General features: G+C 42.0%; 1 protein-coding gene across 1 annotated transcript in view; it reads left to right on the forward strand.

Moving 5' to 3' along the window:
• Positions 1 to 14,870: 14,870 nt before the first annotated feature.
• numbl (NUMB like endocytic adaptor protein) overlaps positions 14,871 to 26,911 on the forward strand; it is a 136,226-nt gene continuing 124,185 nt past the window's right edge. Inside the window, 1 exon segment of the mRNA XM_034167877.1 lies at positions 14,871 to 15,051. Coding sequence (XP_034023768.1) covers positions 14,912 to 15,051 — 140 coding nt within the window. The 5' untranslated portion in view covers positions 14,871 to 14,911.

Below are 26,911 nucleotides of genomic sequence, written 5' to 3' on the forward strand. Positions count from 1 at the left end.
ACAACAGTGCGTTACCTGTGCTGCTCCACAGCCTGTCTAGTGGATTTTTATTTTGTTTTAGCACTGTTGTCGTGCGTTGCCTGTGCTGCTCCACAGCCTGTCCAGTGGATTTTTATTTTTATTTTATTTTTTAGCACTGTTGTTGTGCGTTACCTGTGCTGCTCCACAGCCTGTCCAGTGGATTTTTATTTTGTTTTAGCACTGTTGTCGTGCGTTACCTGTGCTGCTCCACAGCCTGTCTAGTGGATTTTTATTTTGTTTTAGCACTGTTGTCGTGCGTTACCTGTGCTGCTCCACAGCCTGTCTAGTGGATTTTTATTTTGTTTTAGCACTGTTGTCGTGCGTTGCCTGTGCTGCTCCACAGCCTGTCCAGTGGATTTTTATTTTATTTTATTTTTTAGCACTGTTGTCGTGCGTTACCTGTGCTGCTCCACAGCCTGTCTAGTGGATTTTTATTTTGTTTTAGCACTGTTGTTGTGCGTTACCTGTGCTGCTCCACAGCCTGTCTAGTGGATTTCTATTTTGTTTTAGCACTGTTGTTGTGCGTTACCTGTGCTGCTCCACAGCCTGTCTAGTGGATTTTTATTTTGTTTTAGCACTGTTGTCGTGCGTTGCCTGTGCTGCTCCACAGCCTGTCTAGTGGATTTCTATTTTGTTTTAGCACTGTTGTTGTGCGTTACCTGTGCTGCTCCACAGCCTGTCTAGTGGATTTTTATTTTGTTTTAGCACTGTTGTTGTGCGTTACCTGTGCTGCTCCACAGCCTGTCTAGTGGATTTCTATTTTGTTTTAGCACTGTTGTTGTGCGTTACCTGTGCTGCTCCACAGCCTGTCTAGTGGATTTTTATTTTGTTTTAGCACTGTTGTCGTGCGTTGCCTGTGCTGCTCCACAGCCTGTCCAGTGGATTTTTATTTTATTTTATTTTTTAGCACTGTTGTTGTGCGTTACCTGTGCTGCTCCACAGCCTGTCCAGTGGATTTTTATTTTTATTTTATTTTATTTTTTAGCACTGTTGTCGTGCGTTACCTGTGCTGCTCCACAGCCTGTCTAGTGGATTTTTATTTTGTTTTAGCACTGTTGTTGTGCGTTACCTGTGCTGCTCCACAGCCTGTCTAGTGGATTTCTATTTTGTTTTAGCACTGTTGTTGTGCGTTACCTGTGCTGCTCCACAGCCTGTCTAGTGGATTTTTATTTTGTTTTAGCACTGTTGTCGTGCGTTGCCTGTGCTGCTCCACAGCCTGTCCAGTGGATTTTTATTTTATTTTATTTTTTAGCACTGTTGTTGTGCGTTACCTGTGCTGCTCCACAGCCTGTCCAGTGGATTTTTATTTTTATTTTATTTTATTTTTTAGCACTGTTGTTGTGTGTTACCTGTGCTGCTCCACAGCCTGTCCAGTGGATTTTTATTTTTATTTTATTTTATTTTTTAGCACTGTTGTTGTGCGTTACCTGTGCTGCTCCACAGCCTGTCTAGTGGATTTTTATTTTATTTTAGCACTGTTGTCGTGCGTTGCCTGTGCTGCTCCACAGCCTGTCCAGTGGATTTTTATTTTATTTTATTTTTTAGCACTGTTGTTGTGCGTTACCTGTGCTGCTCCACAGCCTGTCTAGTGGATTTTTATTTTGTTTTAGCACTGTTGTCGTGCGTTGCCTGTGCTGCTCCACAGCCTGTCCAGTGGATTTTTATTTTTATTTTATTTTATTTTTTAGCACTGTTGTGCGTTACCTGTGCTGCTCCACAGCCTGTCTAGTGTCGGATTCCCTGTTTGGGAATCCGCTAGCTTAGCGTAGCTACTAGCTCTTAGCCGTTTTAGCATGGCGGCTTCTCCTGTCTCTCCCGTACTTTTCTGCTCTGGGTGTGAAATGTTTAGTTATTCCTCGGCCTCTTTTAGCAGTAACGGTACATGTAATAAGTGCAGCTTATTCGTAGCTTTGGAGGCCAGGCTGGGCGAATTGGAGGCTCGGCTCCGCACCGTGGAAAATTCTACAGCTAGCCAGGCCCCTGTAGTCGGTGCGGACCAAGGTAGCTTAGCCGCCGTTAGTTCCCCCCTGGCAGACCCCGTGCAGTCGGGAAGGCAGGCTGACTGGGTGACTGTGAGGAGGAAGCGTAGCCCTAAACAGAAGCCCCGTGTACACCGTCAACCCGTTCACATCTCTAACCGTTTTTCCCCACTCGACGATACACTCGCCGAGGATCAAACTCTGGTTATTGGCGACTCTGTTTTGAGAAATGTGAAGTTAGCGACACCAGCAACCATTGTCAATTGTCTTCCGGGGGCCAGAGCAGGCGACATCGAAGGACATTTGAAATTGCTGGCTAAGGCTAAGCGTAAATTTGGTAAGATTGTAATTCACGTCGGCAGTAATGACACTCGGTTACGCCAATCGGAGGTCACTAAAATTAACATTGAATCGGTGTGTAACTTTGCAAAAACAATGTCGGACTCTGTTGTTTTCTCTGGGCCCCTCCCCAATCAGACCGGGAGTGACATGTTTAGCCGCATGTTCTCCTTGAATTGCTGGCTGTCTGAGTGGTGTCCAAAAAATGAGGTGGGCTTCATTGATAATTGGCAAAGCTTCTGGGGAAAACCTGGTCTTGTTAGGAGAGACGGCATCCATCCCACTTTAGAGGGAGCAGCTCTCATTTCTAGAAATCTGGCCAATTTTTTGGGATCCTCCAAACTGTGACTGTCTAGCGTTGGGACCAGGAGGCAGAGCTGTGGTCTTATACACCTCTCTGCAGCTTCTCTCCCCCTGCCATCCCCCTATTACCCCATCCCCGTAGAGACGGTGCCTGCTCCCAGACCACCAATAACTAGCAAAAATCTATTTAAGCATAAAAATTAAAAAAGAAAAAATAATATAGCACCTTCAATTGCACCACAGACTAAAACAGTTAAATGTGGTCTATTAAACATTAGGTCTCTTTCTTCTAAGTCCCTGTTGGTAAATGATATAATAATTGATCAACGTATTGATTTATTCTGCCTAACAGAAACTTGGTTACAGCAGGATGAATATGTTAGTTTAAATGAGTCAACACCCCCGAGTCACACTAACTGTCAGAATGCTCGTAGCACGGGCCGGGGCGGAGGATTAGCAGCAATCTTCCATTCCAGCTTATTAATTAATCAAAAACCTAGACAGAGCTTTAATTCATTTGAAAGCTTGTCTCTTAGTCTTGTCCATCCAAATTGGAAGTCCCAAAAACCAGTTTTATTTGTTATTATCTATCGTCCACCTGGTCGTTACTGTGAGTTTCTCTGTGAATTTTCAGACCTTTTGTCTGACTTAGTGCTTAGCTCAGATAAGATAATTATAGTGGGCGATTTTAACATCCACACAGATGCTGAAAATGACAGCCTCAACACTGCATTTAATCTATTATTAGACTCTATCGGCTTTGCTCAAAAAGTAAATGAGTCCACCCACCACTTTAATCATATTTTAGATCTTGTTCTGACTTATGGTATGGAAATAGAAGACTTAACAGTATTCCCTGAAAACTCCCTTTTGTCTGATCATTTTTTAATAACATTTACATTTACCCTGATGGACTACCCTGCAGTGGGGAATAAGTTTCATTACACTAGAAGTCTTTCAGAAAGCGCTGTAACTAGGTTTAAGGATATGATTCCTTCTTTATGTTCTCTAATGTCATATACCAACACAGAGCAGAGTAGCTACCTAAACTCTGTAAGGGAGTTAGAGTATCTTGTCAATAGTTTTACATCCTCATTGAAGACAACTTTGGATGCTGTAGCTCCTCTGAAAAAGAGAGCTTTAAATCAGAAGTGTCTGACTCCGTGGTATAACTCACAAATCGTAGCTTAAAGCAGATAACCCGTAAGTTGGAGAGGAAATGGCGTCTCACTAATTTAGAAGATCTTCACTTAGCCTGGAAAAAGAGTTTGTTGCTCTATAAGAAAGCCCTTCGTGAAGCTAGGACATCTTTCTACTCATCACTAATTGAAGAAAATAAGAACAACCCCAGGTTTCTTTTCAGCACTGTAGCCAGGCTGACAAAGAGTCAGAGCTCTATTGAGCTGAGTATTCCATTAACTTTAACTAGTAATGACTTCATGACTTTCTTTGCTAACAAAATTTTGACTATTAGAGAAAAAATTACTCATAACCATCCCAAAGATGTATCGTTATCTTTGGCTGCTTTCAGTGATGCCGGTATTTGGTTAGACTCTTTCTCTCCGATTGTTCTGTCTGAGTTATTTTCATTAGTTACTTCATCCAAACCATCAACATGCTTATTAGACCCCATTCCTGCCAGGCTGCTCAAGGAAGTCCTACCATTATTTAATGCTTCAATCTTAAATATGATCAATCTATCTTTGTTAGTTGGTTATGTACCACAGGCCTTTAAGGTGGCAGTAATTAAACCATTACTTAAAAAGCCATCACTTGACCCAGCTATCTTAGCTAATTATAGGCCAATCTCCAACCTTCCTTTTCTCTCAAAGATTCTTGAGAGGGTAGTTGTAAAACAGCTAACTGATCACCTGCAGAGGAATGGTCTATTTGAAGAGTTTCAGTCAGGTTTTAGAATTCATCATAGTACAGAAACAGCATTAGTGAAGGTTACAAATGATCTTCTTATGGCTTTGGACAGTGGACTTATCTCTGTGCTTGTTCTGTTGGACCTCAGTGCTGCTTTTGATACTGTTGACCATAAAATTTTATTACAGAGATTAGAGCATGTCATAGGTATTAAAGGCATTGCGCTGCGGTGGTTTGAATCATATTTGTCTAATAGATTACAGTTTGTTCATGTAAATGGGGAATCTTCTTCACAGACTAAAGTTAATTATGGAGTTCCACAAGGTTCTGTGCTAGGACCAATTTTATTCACTTTATACATGCTTCCCTTGGGCAGTATTATTAGACGGTATTGCTTAAATTTTCATTGTTACGCAGATGATACCCAGCTTTATCTATCCATGAAGCCAGAGGATACGCACCAATTAGCTAAACTGCAGGATTGTCTTACAGACATAAAGACATGGATGACCTCTAATTTCCTGCTTTTAAACTCAGATAAAACTGAAGTTATTGTACTTGGCCCCACAAATCTTAGAAGCATGGTGTCTAACCAGATCGTTACTCTGGATGGCATTTCCCTGATCTCTAGTAATACTGTGAGAAATCTTGGAGTTATTTTTGATCAGGATATGTCATTCAAAGCGCATATTAAACAAATATGTAGGACTGCCTTTTTGCATTTACGCAATATCTCTAAAATCAGAAAGGTCTTGTCTCAGAGTGATGCTGAAAAACTAATTCATGCATTTGTTTCCTCTAGGCTGGACTATTGTAATTCATTATTATCAGGTTGTCCTAAAAGTTCCCTAAAAAGCCTTCAGTTGGTTCAGAATGCTGCAGCTAGAGTACTGACGGGGACTAGCAGGAGAGAGCATATCTCACCCGTGTTGGCCTCCCTTCATTGGCTTCCTGTTAATGCTAGAATAGAATTTAAAATTCTTCTTCTTACTTATAAGGTTTTGAATAATCAGGTCCCATCTTATCTTAGGGACCTCATAGTACCATATTACCCCATTAGAGCGCTTCGCTCTCAGACTGCGGGCTTACTTGTAGTTCCTAGGGTTTGTAAGAGTAGAATGGGAGGCAGAGCCTTCAGCTTTCAGGCTCCTCTCCTGTGGAACCAGCTCCCAATTCAGATCAGGGAGACAGATACCCTCTCTACTTTTAAGATTAGGCTTAAAACTTTCCTTTTCGCTAAGGCTTATAGTTAGGGCTGGATCGGGTGACCCTGGACCATCCCTTGGTTATGTTGCTTTAGACGTAGACTGTGTTTCATAATTATTGTATGGCCTTGCCTTGCAATGTGGAGCGCCTTGGGGCAACTGTTTGTTGTGATTTGGCGCTATACAAGAAAAAAGTTGATTGATTGATTGAACAGTGCTGTGGAGGAGTGAGAGACACGCGCTGTGGGCCCTTCTGGAAACAAGCTTCATGCTTTCGTTGGCTACCCACGTTAAATATGATCTTCTTCTTCTTCTTCACCATGTCCTGATTGTCGTGGTCAACCTGTCTCTACACTTTTGTGGCTCCAGTATTAACCCTCTGATGTTCGAGGGCATTTTTTGGACAGTTCACTCGCCTGGCATAAATGTTTTATTATTGCTGTTAACAGCTCTCCCTGCATCCCACAATCAAGTTTTATGTCTCTTTTTTTCAGGGCAACCTGTGCTTTCAGAATATATATGTTTTTGTTGTGTTTTATAAGTCTAATAAAGGTTTACAATCAAAAATAGGCAAGGAAAAAATAAAGCGAAAAATAATTTTCCACACACATTTATTCAAAACACACAACAAACTATAATAAACAACTGTTTTGACACTTTATAAAGGTAATTTGAGGTCTTGTGTGAAAGACTGTACAACAAAAAGGTTCAAACAATAAACACAAATGCACATTTTGAACAATATATACAAAGTGGTCTATGCGTTTTGTTGTCCATTGATATGGTAAACAGTGCTTTACACTGAGAAAGCAACAGAGTTATCCAGTAACATTCACATGCAAACTAGTGGCGCAATCCTGATAGTTACACACTCTTTGTTTGAGCATGTGAGATTGTCATCAGAGGCTCTCCGTCTGCTTTCAGTGATCGCTGTGTGTAATGGCGCAGGGCACACTGAGTATGTTCTAATAGTATGTACTCATTGGAGCACCCAGGGTGCTATTCAAACGGCCCAACTAGTAACATATCACTCCTGAAAATGATCTTTGGCTTTTCACATGAGGTAAATCTGCCCTATGATTGGATTTTTGTAAAACCATGTGATGGTGAACCAATTCCGATTGGACACTCACATTGTGCATGTCATCACATGGCTTCTATGAGGAGTACAAAGATGGCCGATGGCTGACTCGAAAGTCCGCGAAGTTAACTTTTCAGCAAAAAAAAAAAAAGTAAGTTTCTATCTCATATCATTCAAAAGTTATTTATAATTTAGTAAAGCTTGGTCTTAGCCGTCATATACGATGGCGTCGGCCCCAGAGGGTTAATGAAAGACAGGTGCACATGTTCATGCACGCTCATGTCGTAGTGCATTCATCCATCTTAATCCTCTGTCTTCCGCTATGTCTATTTTTGTTCTTTTCCAGATCTGCATTCACTTATCACAAATAGCGGCCCCCCCACACACACCCCCAGCCTTGTCTCTCATACCCATGAAACCCATACCAGCGGTTACCATGGATCCGGTTGCCATGCAGCAGTTAAGTCTTCACATGGTCCGTGCATGTTAGTGTGTGTACTGTAGCATGACGCCTTGTTTACAGACACACAGAGTTGCGCCAATGTACAGTTTAAAAAGTAGTCCCTTCTGCCTAAATGTGTGCACGTGTGTGTCCATTTTTCTGCACCGTTCCCCATCATCTCCCCTTGGGTCGTCAGTGAGGCTTTGTCTGTAACTACAGGCTCTGTGTTAGTCTGTGGAGAAAGATAAGTCTGGGATAATGGAGACATATGGTGATAGACTGCCAGTGAGGAGAGGAGTGATGGATGAGGGCAGAAGGAGAAAGAAGACCAAAGACTGGAATCGAACACGGGGAGAAATCGATCAGCAGCCTGTCAGAATCAGACAGTGGACTTGGCTGGCAGAGTTTGTACACCACCACCATCTGGGCACAGTTTGACAAATTGTAATTTCCTAAAAAGAGCGATTTTTGTGAGTGTTTGGCCGAGCTGTCATAGTTGATAATGTGAAGGGGAGTCGGAGCAGCTGAAATCTGTTTCAGAAGAGTAATAGTGCATAGGATAGAATGCAGGATTCCAAACTGTGCAGTTTAAGACCTGTGCTGGTTTTGATAATATTTCACACAATACAGCTTAATCGGAGCAATGTCCGATTGCAGTGGTTGGTATTGGACTCGATCAAGGCATTTTTTTTAGATTAGACAGAATTTTATTAATCCCTTGGGAAGACTCCCTCAAGGAAACTGAAGTTCCAGCAGCATTGTGTAGCAGCACACAGGATAAGAAGCACACAGAGTATGAAAAGTAAAAGTGAAAAAAAAAAACAAAATTGCAAATATAAATGTAAATATGAAAACATAAATAGCAATAATACTGCCCGCTACTGGTTTACTGGCTACTACAGTTCCTCTCCTTCCCCTCCTCTGTCTTCCTGTTACTCCTCCTCCCCTGAGTGAGGAGTCTGATGGCCCGAGGGAAAAGGGATTGATTGATCAGTATTGGATTTGTTCAGCACGTCACACACACACACCAGTCTGCGTCATGTCTCGCTTTGCTTCATAGGCGCAGCGCTTCAAATACACATCAGTTTTATTTCTGAGGGATGGCACACGTGGAAGACTTCCGCCAGTGACGGAGTGCCTTCCGCATGAATGCATACGTTTTTCTTGTCATCCTGTCAGTGTTTTCATCCTACTACCAGCACTCGCCAGAAGCGTGAAGCCCTCCCAAGGCTGAAGATCCACTTTTGAAAACATACGAGGTCTGTTAGAAAAGTATCCGACCTTTTTATTTTTTTCAAAAAGTGTGGTGTCATGTGGTGTCATGGCCACAATTGGATGCAAATGGACAGAGAGGTGAAATTTTATTATCTTAATAAAAAATTGGGGGGGGGGGTGGGGGGGGGGGGGGGGTCAGTACACAGGACTGTGTAGTCAGTCACTTATCTGAATCTTGGAAGCACTCATTACTTTTCTCTTAAAATCTGAGCCTCTTCATGTCAGCATAGTCTTATGTATGTGAATAATAAAAAACACCTTTAAAAATTAATTACTGATATTACTGCTCAGGAATTGCACATAACTTATATTTAACAGCACAAGCTTTTCCAGTGGGGACACTGTATTCTGGTGGTCATTGGTGTGTTAGAGGGATTGCTTGGTTGCAGAAGACACGACTGAAGGTGGCAAGATGTTGCAGTTTACAATACCTTGGAAGTGATGAGGATGGACAGGATGGTTGGAGCATGTATAGAGGAGAGACAAAGGGTATATAGGGAGAAGGATGCTGATGATGGAGCCACCAGGCAGGAAGAGAAGAGGGACGTCAAAGAGGAGGTTTATGGATGCGCTGAGGGAGGACATGCAGGTGGTTGGTGTGACAGAAGAAAATGCAAAGGACAAGGTGAAGTGGAAACAAACGATTTTCTGTGGCGACCCCTAACGGGAGCAACCAAAAGGAGAAGTTCAATCCCACTGATTATTATGCATAACCGTCATTTGTACGTGTGTGTGCGTGTTGTTGCTGTGAAATAATTGTGGCCTCAGATTTTCTAAACACGATCAAACACAAATTCCTGAGTTGTTTTTTTTTTTGTCACACCTGGCTGATGACATCATCATGTTTTGCATATACACCGCAGCTATAATAAGCTCATGTTGGCGTCAACGAATGAAAGTGCACGTGCAAATGCATACTGTTGAATATGCGCAGCAGTGTAGAGAGAATAACTCCGTACTCCTGGTTTTGTTTTAGTTTCTTTTTGTCTTCCTCTCTGCTTATTTTTAGATTACTCTTGTTCATTTTCTCCTCCTCTTTCTGACAGAGGAATGCGGACAAAAAAGACAGCCACGTTACTAAAGAGCAGGATGAAACAAAGCTAATTTCCTGAGGCTCAGACAGGCTCAAACAAAGTATAATCATTTTTCTTTGCTCATAGTCCATAAGTATTTGGACAGTGACAATTATGGTTTAAAGTCACAGTTTAAAAAAATGTTTAGCTGCTTTCCAGCAATTATTGCACATCTTTTTACCATTGCAACTGTTACATTTCATCAAATCATACCAAACGTAGTCATAGTCAACATAGAATATCTTTGCACTGAAGTACAGATGTGCAATACGAGGTCTGTTAGAAAACTATCCAACCTTTTTATTTTTTTTTTTAAAACTATATGGATTTGAATCATGTGCACTTGCATCAACCAAGCTTGAACATTCGTGTGCATGCGTGCGTTTTTTCCCACCTGTCGGTTGCGTCATTGCAAAGCACGTCCGTGTTGGAAGTCTCACAGGACAAGTTGTGACATGCCCAGCTGTTACACAATTTCTCGGATACTCACTCGACTGAAAAGCCACCGAAAGCCGTCTGAATCTTCCGAATGGTTTCCAACACGGACGTGCTTTTTGTTGTGCGCCATTAGCGGCTCCATCCCGACGTGCAAATTCCTACGCACGTCTTTCATTACAAAATCTCCTGTAACAGTGTAATGTGCCGCAAAAGTGCTGATGTCCACCTCTTCCACAATTTCTATGGTAGTCAGATGACGTCCCAGATCAACACAGCTTTCACTTTGGAAATGATCTGGTCGTTTTAGCCTGTCGATGGCCGCTCGGAGAGCGGCACGCCCTGCGCCGCTGTGGGCCGTCTTTAATCCGGTTGTAATGCTCCTTAATCTGTGTGACGCCCAGAGTATCCTCACCGAAAGCCGTCTGAATCTTCTGAATGGTTTCCACCTGGCTGTCTCTCACTGTTTCTGGAAAAATTTGATTCAGCGCTGCTCCAATCGCTCAGCCATTTCCCTGACAATGAAAATCCGATGAGGGGGGTGGACCAGTGCTCACTCAAAGCCTGCCCACAGGCGAATGACGCAACCGACAGGCGTGAAGAAACTCACGCATGTGCACGAAGGTTCAAGCTTTGCTGATGCAAGCGCACATTATTCAAATCCATATAGTTTTAAAAAAAAATAAAAAGGTCGGATAGTTTTCTAACAGACCTCGTATTTACCTAAACGTGCCTAATTTTTTTTTTTGACTGTCTTGAAATGATTAGTCAATTAACTGATTTTAATTAACTTTTAAATGAATCGACATCTACTTAGATAATTCATTTATATATGTATTTTTAATATCCAGTGTATCTAATTTCAGATTCTCAGATGTGAATATTTTCTGTTTTTTTGCTAGTTTGTTTACTCCTCTCTGGTGACAAACTGGATAACTTTGAGCTGAGGACAAAAGATATTTAAAGGTGTCATCTTGGACTCTGGATTACAATTTTCTCACCATTTTCTGATATTAATCAAGAAAATAATTGATCGATTAATCAATTATGAACATAACTGTTAGCTGCAGGCCTACTACCATGACCACTCATATGAGTTTAAACACAATAGACACAAAAGCATTGAGTTTGTGCACTTGATTTTTCACGTAATGCACTTGAGTGTATGTTGTACAGCTGATGAACTGGGTTTCCATAAGTCTGCACCGTGTGCAGAGAACGAGTTTACTCTGATTCACTTGCCAACCAACCTCATGCAAACGTGAGTCTGAAGGTCAGTTCCTCCTTCCTTCCTGATGCTGTATTTGGACATTATTCCCTAAAGCGCCCTCCCTATAATAGACCCTTGCCACTCACTTTAATCTCAGTTACCAGTTGTGCAATCTGCTCTCCCGCCAACACGAACCTCCACCTTAAATCCATGCACCCCCACATTTCAAATCACCAGCTTTTTCACCCATTTTGGCTGCACCTCCTGCTGCTGCAGTACAGTAGCCCTGCTGTCACTTCACTTAAATCCTTCATTCACTTTTGATAGCCGGCCCTAATTTCCACCCTAATCCTTGCTGCAACATCGTCTTTAGTGCTGGATCAATCCCAGCAGCGTTTGTGTGTGACCTACAAGTTGAGGTCTTTCTCAGTTCCTGTGATCTCAGACAGCACCAAAAACATGAATCTGGTCGAGAAATCTGTGGAAAGGATATTTGACAAATGACTCGCTATCAGATGTTGAGCGTTTGGTGGACAACAATCATTTAAAGCAAACACCATCATGGGCTAAACAGCTACACGGTGTAATTCTACTGAGTGAACTAAAACCACTCAAACAGCTTATTGTCACCACTCAAAAGACTAACATGTCATTACAAGTGTCTGGTGTCATCAGAAGGATCTCTATGGAGGTAAATTTGTGAATGTTGACAGCAGTAAATGTAATGAAACTTTTTAAACGACCCATTATGCAGTTAGCTGCTTACCTTAGCCTCATACTCATCTGGTAGTGCTGGTCTCCACTAAGTTAAACAAAATTTGATTGTCTATGTCATTCCTGTTGTAAGCAGAAGATTGAACGCTCAGTGTAGTATTGGATGTGAACCAATGGCGTATGGCCATGACTTTGGGACTAAGATGAGGAGTGTCACGAAGCATCAGCTGTAACATTTTGGCCATGTGGCGCATTTGTCTGAGAATGATCCACCATGCAAGTGTCTCAGTGTTGAGGACCCCAGCAGCTGGAGAAGGCCAAAGGGACACCCACAGTGCTTATGGATGTGGCAGATAGATAGATTACTTTGGAGAGGTAGGGATGGATCTCTTGTGTGAATGGTTGCCATCTAGGATCCAGGGTATTTCTGTAGTGTGGTGGATGTGCCCACATGCATCACCAGCATATACTGCTGAACCTGACCTGATATGACAGTACTACACCTCACTCTTCCAGCCCCACCCTGCAGGAGGCAGCGTGCCACATTGGTTGCTCCTCATCTGATATTTGATACACGAGAATTTCAACAATGAAGTACAACCCTTTTAAGAATCCCAAACCCATATTCTGATTCATTCATTCATTTTCTGCCTTCTTTCCGGGTCTGGGTCATGGTAGCAGCAGACCAAGGAACTTATTCCACACTTCCCTTTCCTCTGCCAAGCCCTGTAACTCTTCCTGGAGGACTCCGAAGCATTCCCAATACAGCTGGAAGATTTTTTTTTTAATTTATTTATTTCAGTCAGCACACTCATGCAATAACAGAAAATAAATGAATGAATAGATAAAATAAAAAAAGAAAATATAATGAATATACTGAAAAAACAAAACATGTAGCTGAATGAAAAGGTCAATGCTGAAGCTATCTAGCTTTTAAATGCCCCTAACCTACTTATACCATGTAATAATAAAAATAAAACATTTCAGTCAGACTACGAACAGTAATACGAAAACAATAACAATTAATCACCGGTACTGGTACACGTCAGTTTCTTTTACCATTTTAAATACTATAGTGAACACTGTAAGCACTTAAGATAGATTTTTGGTACATTCTTTTAAAATGATTTATATTGGTGCACTGTTTGAGCTCCAGCTCCAAATGTTCCACAGATCCACCCCACAGATTGATATTCACATCCTTCTCTTACGAGTTTGACTTCCATTCTTTTGAAGTTCAATTCTCCTCTCAAATTATAGCCACCTTCTCTTTCCATAAATAGATTTTGTATATTTTTTGACAGTAATTGTTTCTGGCTTTGTACATGATTTGTCACATTTTAAATTGACCAAATCCATAAACTTCAAGACGTTTGATTTTAGAAATAGTGGGGTTGGTATGTTCGGCAGCACGGTGGCTTAGTGGTTAGCACTGCTGCCTCACAGCGAGAAGGTGCTCAATTCCCACCTGCGGCCTTTCTGTGTGGAGTTTACATGTTCTTCTCCCCGGTTTGCGTGGGTTTCTCTGGGTGCTCCGGTTTCTTCCCACATCCAAAGACATGTGGGTTAGGTGGTTTGGAATCTTTAAATTGTCCATAGGTGTGCAAGTGGGTGTGAATGTGTTTGTTTGTCTGTTTGTGGCCCTGTGACAGACTGGCGTCCTCTCCTGGGTGTGCCCCGCCTTGCGCTCTATGACTGCTGGGCTAGGCTCCAGCCCCCGCGACCCTTGGTATGTTCTCTGTATCTATGTTTTCTGTATGCCACTTTCTTTATTCTCCTTATTGCTCTTTTCTGTAGTATGTAGCAGTGGCTGCAGTGTGCTTTTGTAGTTGTTCTCCACACTTCCACACATTAGACAGAAAATGGTAAAAATAATGAACAGTAGAGTATGTGTAAGGCTTTATAGTGCAGTATGTATTTTGTCCTCCCCAGAATTACAATGCATTTTGCCAATTTTCATCTGACGTGGCTTACATGATACAATGTCCTCAGCGTGTTCTGGGTCTTCCTAGGTGCCTCTTTCTAGTTGGACATGCCTAGAAGACTTCTTTAAGGAGATGACCAGGGGTGAATTCTCACCAGATGTCCAAACCACCTCAGCTGGCTTCTTTTGAGGAGCAGCTCTACTCAGAGTCCCTCCCAGATATTTGAGCTTCACACCCTGTCTTCGAGTGTAAGCCCAGATATCTGAGGCATGAAGCTCATTTCCTCTGCTTCTTCCGCTATTCGTGACCTTGTTCTTTCAGTCACTTCCATGATTGTAAACGACTGGTCGATCAAGAGCTATCCCTTGTGGCTCAGCTTTCTCCATCATGACGGCCCCATGCAACATCTGCAGGACCTCAGATGCAGCCCCAATCCATCTGTCCATCTCACGTTACATTTTCCCCCACCCAAATAAGACCCCAAGGTACTTAAAGTCCTGCACTTGGAGCAGTAACTCTCCCCTGACACAAAGGGGAAATTCCTCAGTTCTACCTGTAGAGCCCGTCCCCAGGCTCTATCCCAGTTCTCGGCCTTTCCCCCAGTGCACTCTTGACCAGGGTGCCACAGCAGATAGAGACCAAAGAAGACTGGTGTCACCACTAGCCATGACTCACTTAATCACTTCTCGCTTTTCTCTTTCCTCTTCTCCACTCTGGCTCTCGCTCCCTTTTCCTCTCTCTTTCCCACTCGCTTCTTTCCTCGGAATTTGGAGCGTCAAACATTGTTTTGTCTTTATTTTGAGCAGCTGCACGTATGTGAAACCAAGCAAAAAAAAACAGATTCCTCCCCACACACGTTGCGTCACGAGCAGGTCGATTGTGTCTGGGTGTACGTTTGTGCATGTGTGCACATTGGGGTGCCGTTTTTCTGAGTTAATCCCTTAAGAAGAGGTGTGGCTCTGTCGTTCTGCTTTCCCTCCCCTCGCTGTCCCTCACTCCGAGTCTGGTGGTGTCATCACTGTTCTCGCTGCTCTCTCCTCATGCTGCTGCTGCCGCGCAGTTTTTCTTTCCCTCTCGGCAGCTCTGGTTGTCATCATTGCATCTCCGCTCACCTGCTGTGTCAGTTGTTCCTGCGTGACATGAGTTCTTGCGGCGAAATGGAGGAGGCCATCGACCTCAGGTGAGTCATGTAGAGGGGGAGCGAGGCTCTGTTGATGTGTTTGAGTATGTGCAGATGTTTGTTCTGCGTTTGTGTTCTTTGATTGGGGGTATGTTTGGGTGTCAAACTGGGTTGTTACTGTAGTAATCAGTACCTTGTGCTAGTTTTTTCCCAGGCTCACCTCCTAGTCTGTCTGACGAGTAGAACGTGTTTCAACATGGCAAAAATCTATCAAGTTGAAGTCAACATCAAACACAGATAGACACGGTTGGTTGGTGTTGCTGTTGGGTTATTCACTACAATGGTATTTCAGTCGCTGCCAAAATGATAATAGGTCTAGTCTAGCCTGTGTTCACGGGCCTCATGGTGGCTTATAGAGTTAGCCGATGCATTAGTCCTCACACCCTCATCTGCCAAATTCATATAAACACCCAACTTTTTTCAGCCTTCATGCATTTCATGTATGTTTGTATTTGCTGCACACTGTGTTTGTAAGTTTTCAGCAGCAGAAATCCTGCACGTGCTTCTGAATTGGTGGTATTTAAATTTGCTCCCAAACCCAATGCCCAGATTGAGAAGATTTCAAGGGCTAGAGAGTAAAACTAATCAAGTGATGACAAATTTGTGTGATGGGATATGTGTGAAAAGAGTGAGAGGAGGAGTGTGAAAGTGGGACTAGAAGGAGACGGAACAAGAGAGACTCCAACATGCAGCGTGCACGCAGTCGAGAATTGTCAAGGAATAGTGAGGGGGAAGATAAAAATAGAGCTTTTTCCTGTTTCATTGTCTTTTTGAAAATGGAAAATAGTTTTTAACCCTTAAAAAAATGTATAAAGGAAATTGTCCGGCCAAGGGGGAGTCATAGAGTCGCAACGATTTCACACTATAGTATTCATGGATAAGCACCAGCACTGATGGTCCTCAGAGCCTATATAGGAGTCACTCGGTATATCGACTGAGTGAATAACTTTAATAATAGAAAGACAGCAGATGAACCACAAATCCACATTGAGTTGGGTTGCAGGTCTGGGCTTCAGGCTGTGTCCGTGTCCTTGGACAAGACACTTTATCTGTATCCCAGTCCAACCAGTGAATGTGTGTGTTTGTGCGTGTGTGTGTGAAAGAGGATGGGAGAGAGAGATGTCTCATAAAACTTTATCTCAATACTTCCGCTCTTCGCTCCTGATATGGCGTCATACTAATACAATGTTACAAGTGACTGCCAGTGATATGTGCTGGGAAGCAGGATGTGTGTGTGTGTGTGTGTGTGTGTGTGTGTGTGTGTGTGTTGTGGACCTGTTTATGTAAAGCATGCTTTGAATTTTGCACTCTGTGTACAGCTCTAGAATTTAGACCCAAGTTTTTGGTGGTCTGAGGCACATGGATGATACCAGTGCACCAGCTCTGCTCCTGACCGCACCTCATTTTTAGACAAACACACCCATATGACTGCATGTGGGATGGTGCTTTAGAGGACATGGATGCACAGTGTAAAAATAGCAACTTCATTGAGTAGAAATTAGTAATAGCCCTTGTGCTGTGTGACGCTTTGAGCCAAATGCAAAATAAAACCCTGTTACTGCAAGATGCAAACATTTAATGAAGCCAGTAATGACATAATATGCTTACAATTGATCTTAACAGACTCATTTCTGAGCAAGCTACATGCAAAATAGCTGAGCTAGCATGATGAACCATTGTAGCAACTTAGACACGGTAGCTACCTAGCTAGCATGATTACCAGTGAGATAAGTGCATAAGTGAGCTTGTACTAGCCAGAATTGTCTAACAGCTGTCTGCATATTTTATCAGTTTATTTTTATTTTTATTTTAATGAAGCCAGCATTATTGAAAGTTGATGTGAAAGTGCTTTTCTTGGAAAGTCACTAGACGCCTCTTAGTGCCCCTTCACACATAGTATGAATGTGGTCAAATTACGCATGAAGTGCACATGAAGCAGGAATCGTATGCAGTACATGTAAAATTGTAGCTGCCTCCAACACCTCATACACCTGTTACTACAACTATTTGTGCACACCAGGGGCTGAAAGACAGAGTGTGTGCTGTGAGAGCCCATCGAACCCTCTCGCAACAGGTGTCGGCCAAATTCCAGGTGACACGCACGAACATCTAACACTGCTTGTTTGGCACTTAGAAAATTTGTGGCCATTCGTGCTATTAGCACGACAACAGTCAGCAGACGATCACTGTCGAGCTGGATGTGAAATTTGTCTAAGTGCCCCACGGCTGTGGAGTTGCCGGCTTCCCCCACAACACGTGTGCGTGTGGTTCGTGTGCCGCCCCCCCCCCCCCCCCCACAGGCGAGGCGCCTCTAATCTGATCACAGACTGACATTTTGGTCTGTGCGCTGAATGGACGGGGGTGTGGCTGGCTGCCAACAGCCATTGAGACATCTCTGGTCCTGGACGTCACAGCTGCAGAACACATCCCGTGTTTTGATGGACACGCGCATGTGTGTTTGCTGTCATCACGTGGAAATACATAAAAACATATATCGCTTTTGGATGGGCTGGAGAAACGGACCGTCAGTTCATGTGGACACGCAGTAGGCAATCTGAATGTCATGTCTGTCTGACAGGACACGCGTGTCGCGCCTGGAGTGCTGTGAGCGGTGCGCTGCTGGACAAGCCAACAGTGCGACAAATTCGCCACTTTGAGTCATGTATCAGCAGAAATACGCCGTAAGAAATGCCGTTTGGTCAGTTAACACAGCACTTTTTCTTTTTTAAAAATGCATTTATCTGCTTGTTGATTTTAGCCATTTCATGCTCCAATGATTGTGATTGACAGTGATTGTAGCGCAGTGGTAAAGTATCTGTCTGGTAATCAGAGCTTATGGGTTCAAATTCCATGAGTGCCATTTACGTATTTTTTAATTAACCAATGTTATTTAACCGCTGCATTCTCTATTGCCTCCCATTTTATTTATTATTTATATCAACATTTGTTTGTTTGGTACAGTTGGTTTTTATTTTATTTTCCTCCACATCAGCGGCGCGATGGTGTGCAGCTCCTCACACGACACCGTTGCACCGGGATCATGCACGCCTGCCCGTCGGCTCGATGTTTTCGTGGTTCGCTCATACGAGCTGTTCTGCCGTGAGTCGCCCTGATTTGTACTTATTCGTACCATGTGTGAAGGGGTCCAAAATGATGCCATTGAAAAGTAGTACATGATTCTGTTAATTTTAAGTATGTTTTTAAAGTAATACTTGTGTAAATGTCAATGCAGAGCTGGAGTCAAATCAAACTGTAAGCGAGGAAAAAACAGTTAGCAGCCTGATGCAGGTTCAAAGCATGTCGGGGTTGAAACACAGAAAGAATCACTACAAAATATCAGGAACTGAATATATAGTGTACGGCATGCTTTCCCTGTGCTGTCGTGACCCTGCTGACTGAGCCTAGGTGGAGGTGGCGGGGAGTTCGCTGAGGTCTAGAAAAACAAAAAAGACTTTTCCCAAGTGATAGGCAACTGAAAACCAGAATATATTTGTCTTCTCGTTATTTGCTGATGTGAAAAATGATCCGATCTGTGACTAGAACCATGAGTTTGTGATCCGTTCCCCCCGTAATGAAAGTTGGCTTATTGTGGTGGTTTAGACTAAAAACTAGGAATAAAACCTGGGAACAGCATGACATGATGATGTTGGAGCATACTGACCAGTCTGCTCCATTTACATAGTCACTGACAGGCATCACACACAGGCTGGCATGAAAGTGAATATTTCAGCACAGAAGGACGTCATATGGATATGAATGTTGATTTGGGGCTTAAACAGTCGCACATAAAGTCTGTAACTTCTTTGCCTGCTGTTCTCAGGGCAGAGGAGGGATTTAGATATTATCTTAATCTGCTTCTCTTTTGTTCTCAGTCTCTCTCTTGCTCACACACACACACACACACACCACACACACACACACACAACACACACCCACACACACACACACACACACCACACACACACGGCAAATGTGCATACACACACACAACAGCTGAACCAAACACTGAGAGATGCTTTTTCTGACTGAGCGTATCCCAGGCTTCACTCGGTGGGTGAGAATTGAACCAGTGACAGAAGGGACAGAGACATGACACACTGCATGTGGAGAGATTGAAAGATTTCCAATTTGTGTACGCAAATACAAAATACTGTCATTTGAACCGTCTTGGCTGAATCTAATTTGCAAATTTGGTGAAAATCAGATATTAATTGAATATATTGACCTCCTTACCAATAATTGCTTGTTTGCATTTGTTACACTGATTTTTCCGCATTATTTTTCCTCTTTGTTCATGTTAGAGTCTTTTCATGCGTGTCTTATAAGCACTGTATGAACTCCAGTATGAGTGTAAACGGGTTTATGTGTGATATTGTGTTTGAGATATTCTGACCTTCTAATGACAATATTATCATGAATATAGTTCAGAGTCCAATATGAGCCTTTCACTAATGTTATGCATAATTGGGGGCGTGGCCACTTTGAGTGACAGTTCATATGTTGTTGCTGAGCTGAGAGTTCATACTTAAGAGTGTTGGTCACTTAGAGCCGCTAGCTGTGGCTGCTAACTGCTGTGGAGCAATGTGTTTATCCAAATATCTGTAATGACATAGCTTGTTGTGTGGTGCATTCTCCGAGCAAATCATCTAAGATGTGTTGGTGTCAAGTGAAGTTATCATTCTATTTAATGTTTTATGCTAACAAAGTTAGCACTTTCAGCTGTTATCAGTAGCTTCATGACATTAGGTTCAGTTAAAACATGACTGTTAAGGAAAGTGGGTCAAAATTTTTAATGCCATCACAAAAGCAAACCATTATGAGAACCACCACCTAGTCCCTAACAATATGATTTAATAAACACCCAAACCAGTGTTTGCCTGTTAGCTTATCTTGTTCGGGACTTGAAGATGGAGACACAGTTGGGCTCCATTTGTCCTGCCAACACTCCACCTCTATACCCATTTATGGGTTGTTTGTCACGTAGACAGAGTAAGCACTGGCAACATGGCGACACCCGAACAGCAATTTTGGGGTTACAAAACGGGGTCTCTATAGAAAACCCAGGAATAACGTCACACAGGATTAGTATATACTGTCTATGCCTTTCATGCAGTGTAACTTTAACTGGAAAATGGTTAGCAGTAGGACTGCAACAAACTATTATTTGGATCATCGATGAATCTGATGGGGTTTCGACACGATTAATCGATTAATCGGATTAGCTGGGAATTTTTTAAAAATGTGCCAGGGAAACAATTTTTCTCTCCTTCAATCACTTTATTTAACAACAGAACATTATTTGAAAACTTAAAATACTTGAAAATCAACAAATCATCAAATGTCCCTTGGCTGTTGAAATATAAAATAATAAAGAATAAAACAGTTTATAATAAATAACAAAAATAATTATTTCAAATGACATTGCTTTATCAAAGTGCTGAGTTGCCATAAAACAACATTAAAACATATAAAAGTTATAAAATATGTGGTGAAAAAAAGAGGTATTTTTGTTGCTGCAAATGAGCAATTAGCATAACCAGTTAACCATAAAACCTAAATCAAAAACTGTACCCTGACTCATTATATCTGCAACATTCTCTGTATAACTTGTAAACTAAGTGGTCATTTCACAATGACACATGACACATGTGACTCATGTCTCTTTCTCTAAATTGTATTGTAGCATTATTAGTTATTATTACTATTGTTATTGTTGCTATTATTATTAATATATAAATAAAAATAAATTAAAAAATATTATAATTTGTAATACATTTGACTCTTTTACGACAACAAATGCTGAGCCATTAATTATTATACAGAAAGCAAATGCACAAACATGCTGAAATGCCAGCAGCTTGATGCTAACTTTAACATTGAAAACGCCATAGACATGCTAACGCATTAGCATCGGCGTTAGCATAAAATACATCTATCAACTGTTTCAGAAGACCATAACAGGTCAGTTTAACATAAAAAAGGTAAATATTCTTCACAGACATATGCTCTTTAGGGTTTTAGTGGAGAAAAATTAAGATAAAGTGAAATAAAACAAATGAAACCAACAAAGCAGCAGCTCGAAGCACTCCTTCATTGGTTCAAGTTCAAGCAAAGCTAGGTTGATTATATGGAAGAAATTAAATATTTGCAGTAAAACAAAGTTATTTAGCAACTAATCGATGACTAAATTAGTTGACAACTATTTTAATAATCAATTTTAATTGATTAACTCAATTAGTTGTTTCAGCTCATAAATGCTAATAAAGGTTCGATGAGAATCAAAGCTATTTCTAAAATACAATCATATGTCAAGCTCCGGTTTTACACTGTTGTCACAAACTGCAACAAAGGCCTGTGAAGGGAGAGGATAAACGTAGATACTGTGTGTACAAAAGGCAAATAAGGCCAGGAGCATCGAAGGTGGGTTCGAACTGTTGTATGATGGAGTAAATGGGAGGAAGATTGCTGTGGGGGCTTAAAGAAGAGTATTTTAAGAGTGTTCTAGCAGATAGAGGAGCTGCTCACAGATGTCTTGCAGTTAGCCATCTTCTCTCTCCAAAAGAAAACTCCAACGCACACTGTTTTGTGTTTAAACAACAAGAAAGCATTTGATAAATGGGCTTAAACCTACGTGTTTCTGCTACTGTCTTCATCAAGGCTTAAAAACATGTGGTAGTTCTCCAATATATCAAGGCTGGATGGAGCCATCAGGCAGGAGGAGAAGGGAGGACAAAGGGAGGTTTATGGACGTATGGAGGGAGGACATGCAGATGGTTGGTTTGACAGGAAGATGCATTGGACATGGTGAGATGGACACGGGTGATCTGCCATGGCTACCCATAGTGTGAGCAACCAAAAGGAGAAGAAAGATGGATCGCACTTGCCTGAGGCTCTTTGGATCAGGATCTCTTGGTCTTTCTTTTGAGCCAGTCCTTTACCGCCAGGCGTTTACTTTTAAAAAAATCTGTTTTCTTTCAGCATATCAGTAAGCATTAACACAATGATAGGAACTCTTCTTGTTCTCCGGGGCAGCCATCAGTCTGGATCAAAATCTTGGATGAAATCATATGTGAACACTCTGTAATCCTTTTGAATACGTAAGGCCAAGGTCAAATGCTTCGTCACCACCATAACTCATGTACTTATATAAATTTTATGTATATGCTTTCATACCTGTATGTATTAATAACACTTTGCACAGGCGGGGAACAAAGATGTATACCACTTTTTGATTTTCAATTAAAGCTGCTTTCTCTGATGAAATTAAATTTCTACTGAAATACAAGCATTATAATATTATTGTTTTATAGAGCTGAAACAGCTAATCGAGTTATTCAATTAAAATCGATTATTAAAATAGTTGTCAACTAATTTAGTCATCGATTTGTTGCTAAATAACTTTGTTTTACCACAAATGTTTCGTTTCTTCCATATAATCAACCAAGCTTTGCTTTGAATCTTGAACCAATGAAGGAGTGCTTCGAGCTGCTGCTTTGTTGGTTTCATTTGTTTTATTTCGCTTTATCTTAATTTTCCCCACTAAAACCCTAAAGAGCATATTATTGTAACGCCGATACTAACGTGTTAGCATATCTATGGCGTTTTCAATGTTAAAGTTAGCATTAAGCTGCTGGCATTTCAGCATGTTTGTGCATTTGTTTTCTGTATAATAATGAATGGCTCAGCGTTTGTTGTTGTAAAAGAGTCAAATGTATTACAAATTATAATATTTTTTAATTTAAGCTGAAGGTCCTGATTTGACAAAGCCAAATCAGGACCTTCAGCGTGCACTGGGGCGGTTTGCAGCCGAGTGTGACGCGTTCGGGATGAAAATCAGCACCTCCAAATCCGAGGCCATGGTTCTCAACCGGAAAAAGGTGCTTTGCCCTCTTCAGGTCGGTGGAGTGTCCTTGCCTCAAGTGGAGGAGTTTAAGTATCTTGGGGTCTTGTTCACGAGTGAGGGACGGATGGAGCGTGAGATCGAGAGACGGATTGGTGCAGCATCTGCAGTGATGCGGTCGCTGTATCGGACCGTCGTGGTGAAGAGAGAGCTGAGTAGGGGGGCAAAGCTCTCGATTTACTGATCGATCTACGTTCTGATCCTCACCTATGGTCATGAGATTTGGCTCATGACCGAAAGAACGAGATCACGAGTACAAGCGGCCGAGATGAGTTTCCTCCGCAGGGTGGCTGGGCGCTCCCTTAGAGATAGGGTGAGGAGCTCTGTCACTCGGGAGGAGCTTGGAGTCGAGCCGCTGCTCCTCCACGTTGAAAGGAGTCAGTTGAGGTGGCTCGGGCATCTTTTCCGGATGCCCCCTGGACGCCTCGCTGGAGAGGTGTTCCGGGCACGTCCCACTGGGAGGGGGCCCCGGGGAAGACTCAGGACACGCTGGAGGGACTACATCTCTCAGCTGGCTTGGGAACGCCTTGGGGTTCCCCCGGAGGAGCTGGGCGAGGGGTGTGTGGATCAGGAGGTCTGGGCGGCTTTGCTTGAGCTGCTGCCCCCGCAACCCGACTCCGGATAAAGTGGAAGAAAATGGATGGATGGATGGATTAATAATAATAGCAACAATAATAATAGTAATAATAACTAATAATGCTACAATACAATTTAGAGAGACATGAGTTACGTGTGTCATTGTGAAATGACCACTTAGTTTACAAGTTATACAGAGAATGTTGCACGTGTAATGAGTCAGGCTGCAGTTTTTGATTTAGGTTTTATGGTTAACTGGTTATGCTAATTGCTCATTTGCAGCAACAAAAATACCTCTTTTGTCACCACATATTTTATAACATTTATGTTTCAATGTTGTTTTATGGCAACTCAGCACTTTGATAAAGCAATGTCATTTGAAATCATTTTTTTTTCTTTATTATAAACTGTTTTATTCTTTATTATTTTATATTTCAACAGCCAAGGAACATTTGACAATTTGTTGACTTTCAAGTATTTTAAGTTTTCAAATAATGTTCTGTTGTTAAATAAAGTGATGGAAGGAGAGAAAAATTAATCGATTAATTGTGTCGAAACCCCATCAGATTCATCGATGATTCGAATAATCGTTTGTTGCAGCCCTATTGTTTTAGTTTTTCTTGCAAAATTACAGCTCATTTTAATGAAGACAACATATTTACCTGAGGGGAATCCCATAACCAATTTTTATTTTCCTTTTTAACACCATCTTCAGGAGAAACTGCATGTGCACATGCATGAGGTTTTGAAATTGCTGGAACGTACCATTAACCTCACGTGATGTGCGTACATGGGCTGTGGAAGCTTTGGATCAGGAACCCTTGGACTTTCTTTTGTGTAGTCTATCATTCACCCCCAGACAATTTGCAAGAAATCTTATTGATGTAAGATGTCTTGAAAATCACTTCAGAGGTGTTACCTGGTTTCAGAAACAGTGTTTGTAGATTTAGAAGTGTTTATTTGTCATTAACCTTTACAAAATATGTGAGAAACATATTACATTTTTACAGGAAAAAAAGCTGTTTTGGAGCATTTTCTGCCATGCTGGACGTCAGCCAGCAGACGTCACCGTGCATCTCTATTCTAATTGGCTGCTGCTCTGTGCTTCCCAGCATCCTTTGTACAATTTGGAGGAAGCACTCAGGTGATATATGACGTTGCTATAATAGATTTTCCTTTCAGGGGAACTAATTATGAATTTTTTCCTAGGCAACGTGAAATTTTGATGATATTGGTAACGTCATATTATGAATCCCCTATTTAAAGGCTAATAAATAAAATAACAGTGCCAAAGAAAATTCTTTTTATGACTTAAATCTTCAGAATCTGAAATACCATACAGCTTAAATGATTCATGACTTTCACATTTAAAATATGATAATGAAGTAGAACTATATATCAGCTCATTTTATGTTTTCTGAAGATATTTGTGTCTTATAATCAGATTTTAAAACATTGTGGAACATCATTCTGTGTAAAAAATATATTTTTTAATATCTTAAATATGGTCAGGGTTTTATGTAAACTTCTCTCAAGTCAAACAATTATATAAATGTAGAAATTCCCTCGCTATAAGCAACATTTATACCTGAAACAGCTCGTTTTAGACTTCTGTTATGTGTGTATACGAGGTCTCTTAGATATAAACCGACCCTTTTATTTTTTTTTAACTATATGGATTTGAATGACATGCGATTACACCAATCATGCTTGAACCCTCGTGCGCATGCGTGAGTTTTTTCACGCGTGTCGGTCCCGCCCTCTCGGCTGAATTCCTTTGTTTCACACGCTGCTCGAAACGGCGCGCGTTGCTTTATCAAAATTTTTTCTGGACCTGTGAGGAATATCCGAGTGGACACTATTCGAGAAATTAAGCTGGTTTTCTGTGAAAAGTTTAACGGCTGATGAGAGATTATGGGGTGTTTCTGTCGGTGTAAGGACTTCCCACGGAGCGGGACGTCCTGCAGCGCTTCCAGCGCTGTCGTCGGCCTGTTTCGAGCTGAAAACATCCTAATTTAAGGCTTAATTCACCCAGGACATCGTGAGAGAACAGAGAAGATTCAGAAGAGGCCGGCATGAGGAATTTATGCGGACATTCCACTGTTTAAGGACATTTTTTTAATGAAAGACGTACGTGCAAATTCGCCGAGTCGTTTCCGTGACGACTCGGCAAATCTGTGTGCGCCGCGACAGGAAAAACACCTCCGTGTTGAAAACCATTTGTAGAATTCAGGCGGCTTTTAATGGCTTTCAACAAGTGAGTAACTGAGAAATTGTTTAACAGCTTGGGCATGTTCCAACTTGCCCGTTAAGATTTCCAACGGAGGTGTTTTTTCCTGCCGCGACCCCCCGCGGTCGGGTCCAGCCCGACATGCGACTCTGCCCGCACGTTCTTTCATTACAAAATGACCGTTAACAATGGAATGTCCGAATAAACTCCTCATGCCGACTTCTTCTGAAAGTTCCCCCCCCCCCCCCCCCCCCCCCCCCCCCCCCCCCCCCCCCCCCCCCCCCCCCCCCCCCCCCCCCCCCCCCGCTGACGACTTACTGCGTCAACAGAGCCTGAAATGTGGAAGTTTTCAACTTGAAACGGCGAGACGCTGCCGCCTCGAAGCGCAGATCGCCGTCAGGCGCCGTGGACCGTCCTTAAAGCGACACTACCAGACCAAAATCTCTCATCAGCCGTTAAAATTTTTACCGAAAACCAGCTGAATTTATTGAATGGTGTCCACTCAGTTGTGCCTTACAGTTTTGAAAAAATTTTTATCAAACAAAGCAACAGTCTCTGAGCCATTCCTAAACAATGAAAAAAATCGACGAGCGGGTGGACGACTCCTCACTCAAAGACTGCCCACAGGCAAATGACCGACAGGCGTGAAAAAACTCTCGCATGCCCACGAGGGTTCAAGCATGTCTGATGTAATCACACGTGATTCAAATCCATATGGTTTTTGAAAAAAATAATAAGGTCGGATACTTTTCTAATAGACCTCGTATTTATCTTTATGGGCTCTTGCCAGTTGACCTGAACTACATTTTCAAATACGATACACACATTGCATCTGCAAGTTGCTGGTATTCTGACCTAAAAAGTAGGCGCAGCACACAACCGCATTTCGAGGATAACAAGCATTTCACTCCAAATCAGAGGCATGTAAACTTTTGGTAAATTGGAAGCAAACAGACTCAACAAAAGGGCAATGCAGAGGTCAGAACACAGTCAGCAAAACCAGCAATGAGCGGTAAAGAGGGACCATTCAGCTCCAAGCATCAAAGACATCTGGCAGAGACTGAGGGAAAGTATAGATGCAGCTGCCTGAGGGCTCTTTGTGAACTGATTGGACATTTTAGAGACTGGGACTGAAGATCTATTAATAGAAGAGT

This window comes from Thalassophryne amazonica, chromosome 4 (genome assembly GCF_902500255.1).
Source record: "Thalassophryne amazonica chromosome 4, fThaAma1.1, whole genome shotgun sequence".
NCBI lineage: Eukaryota > Metazoa > Chordata > Actinopteri > Batrachoidiformes > Batrachoididae > Thalassophryne > Thalassophryne amazonica.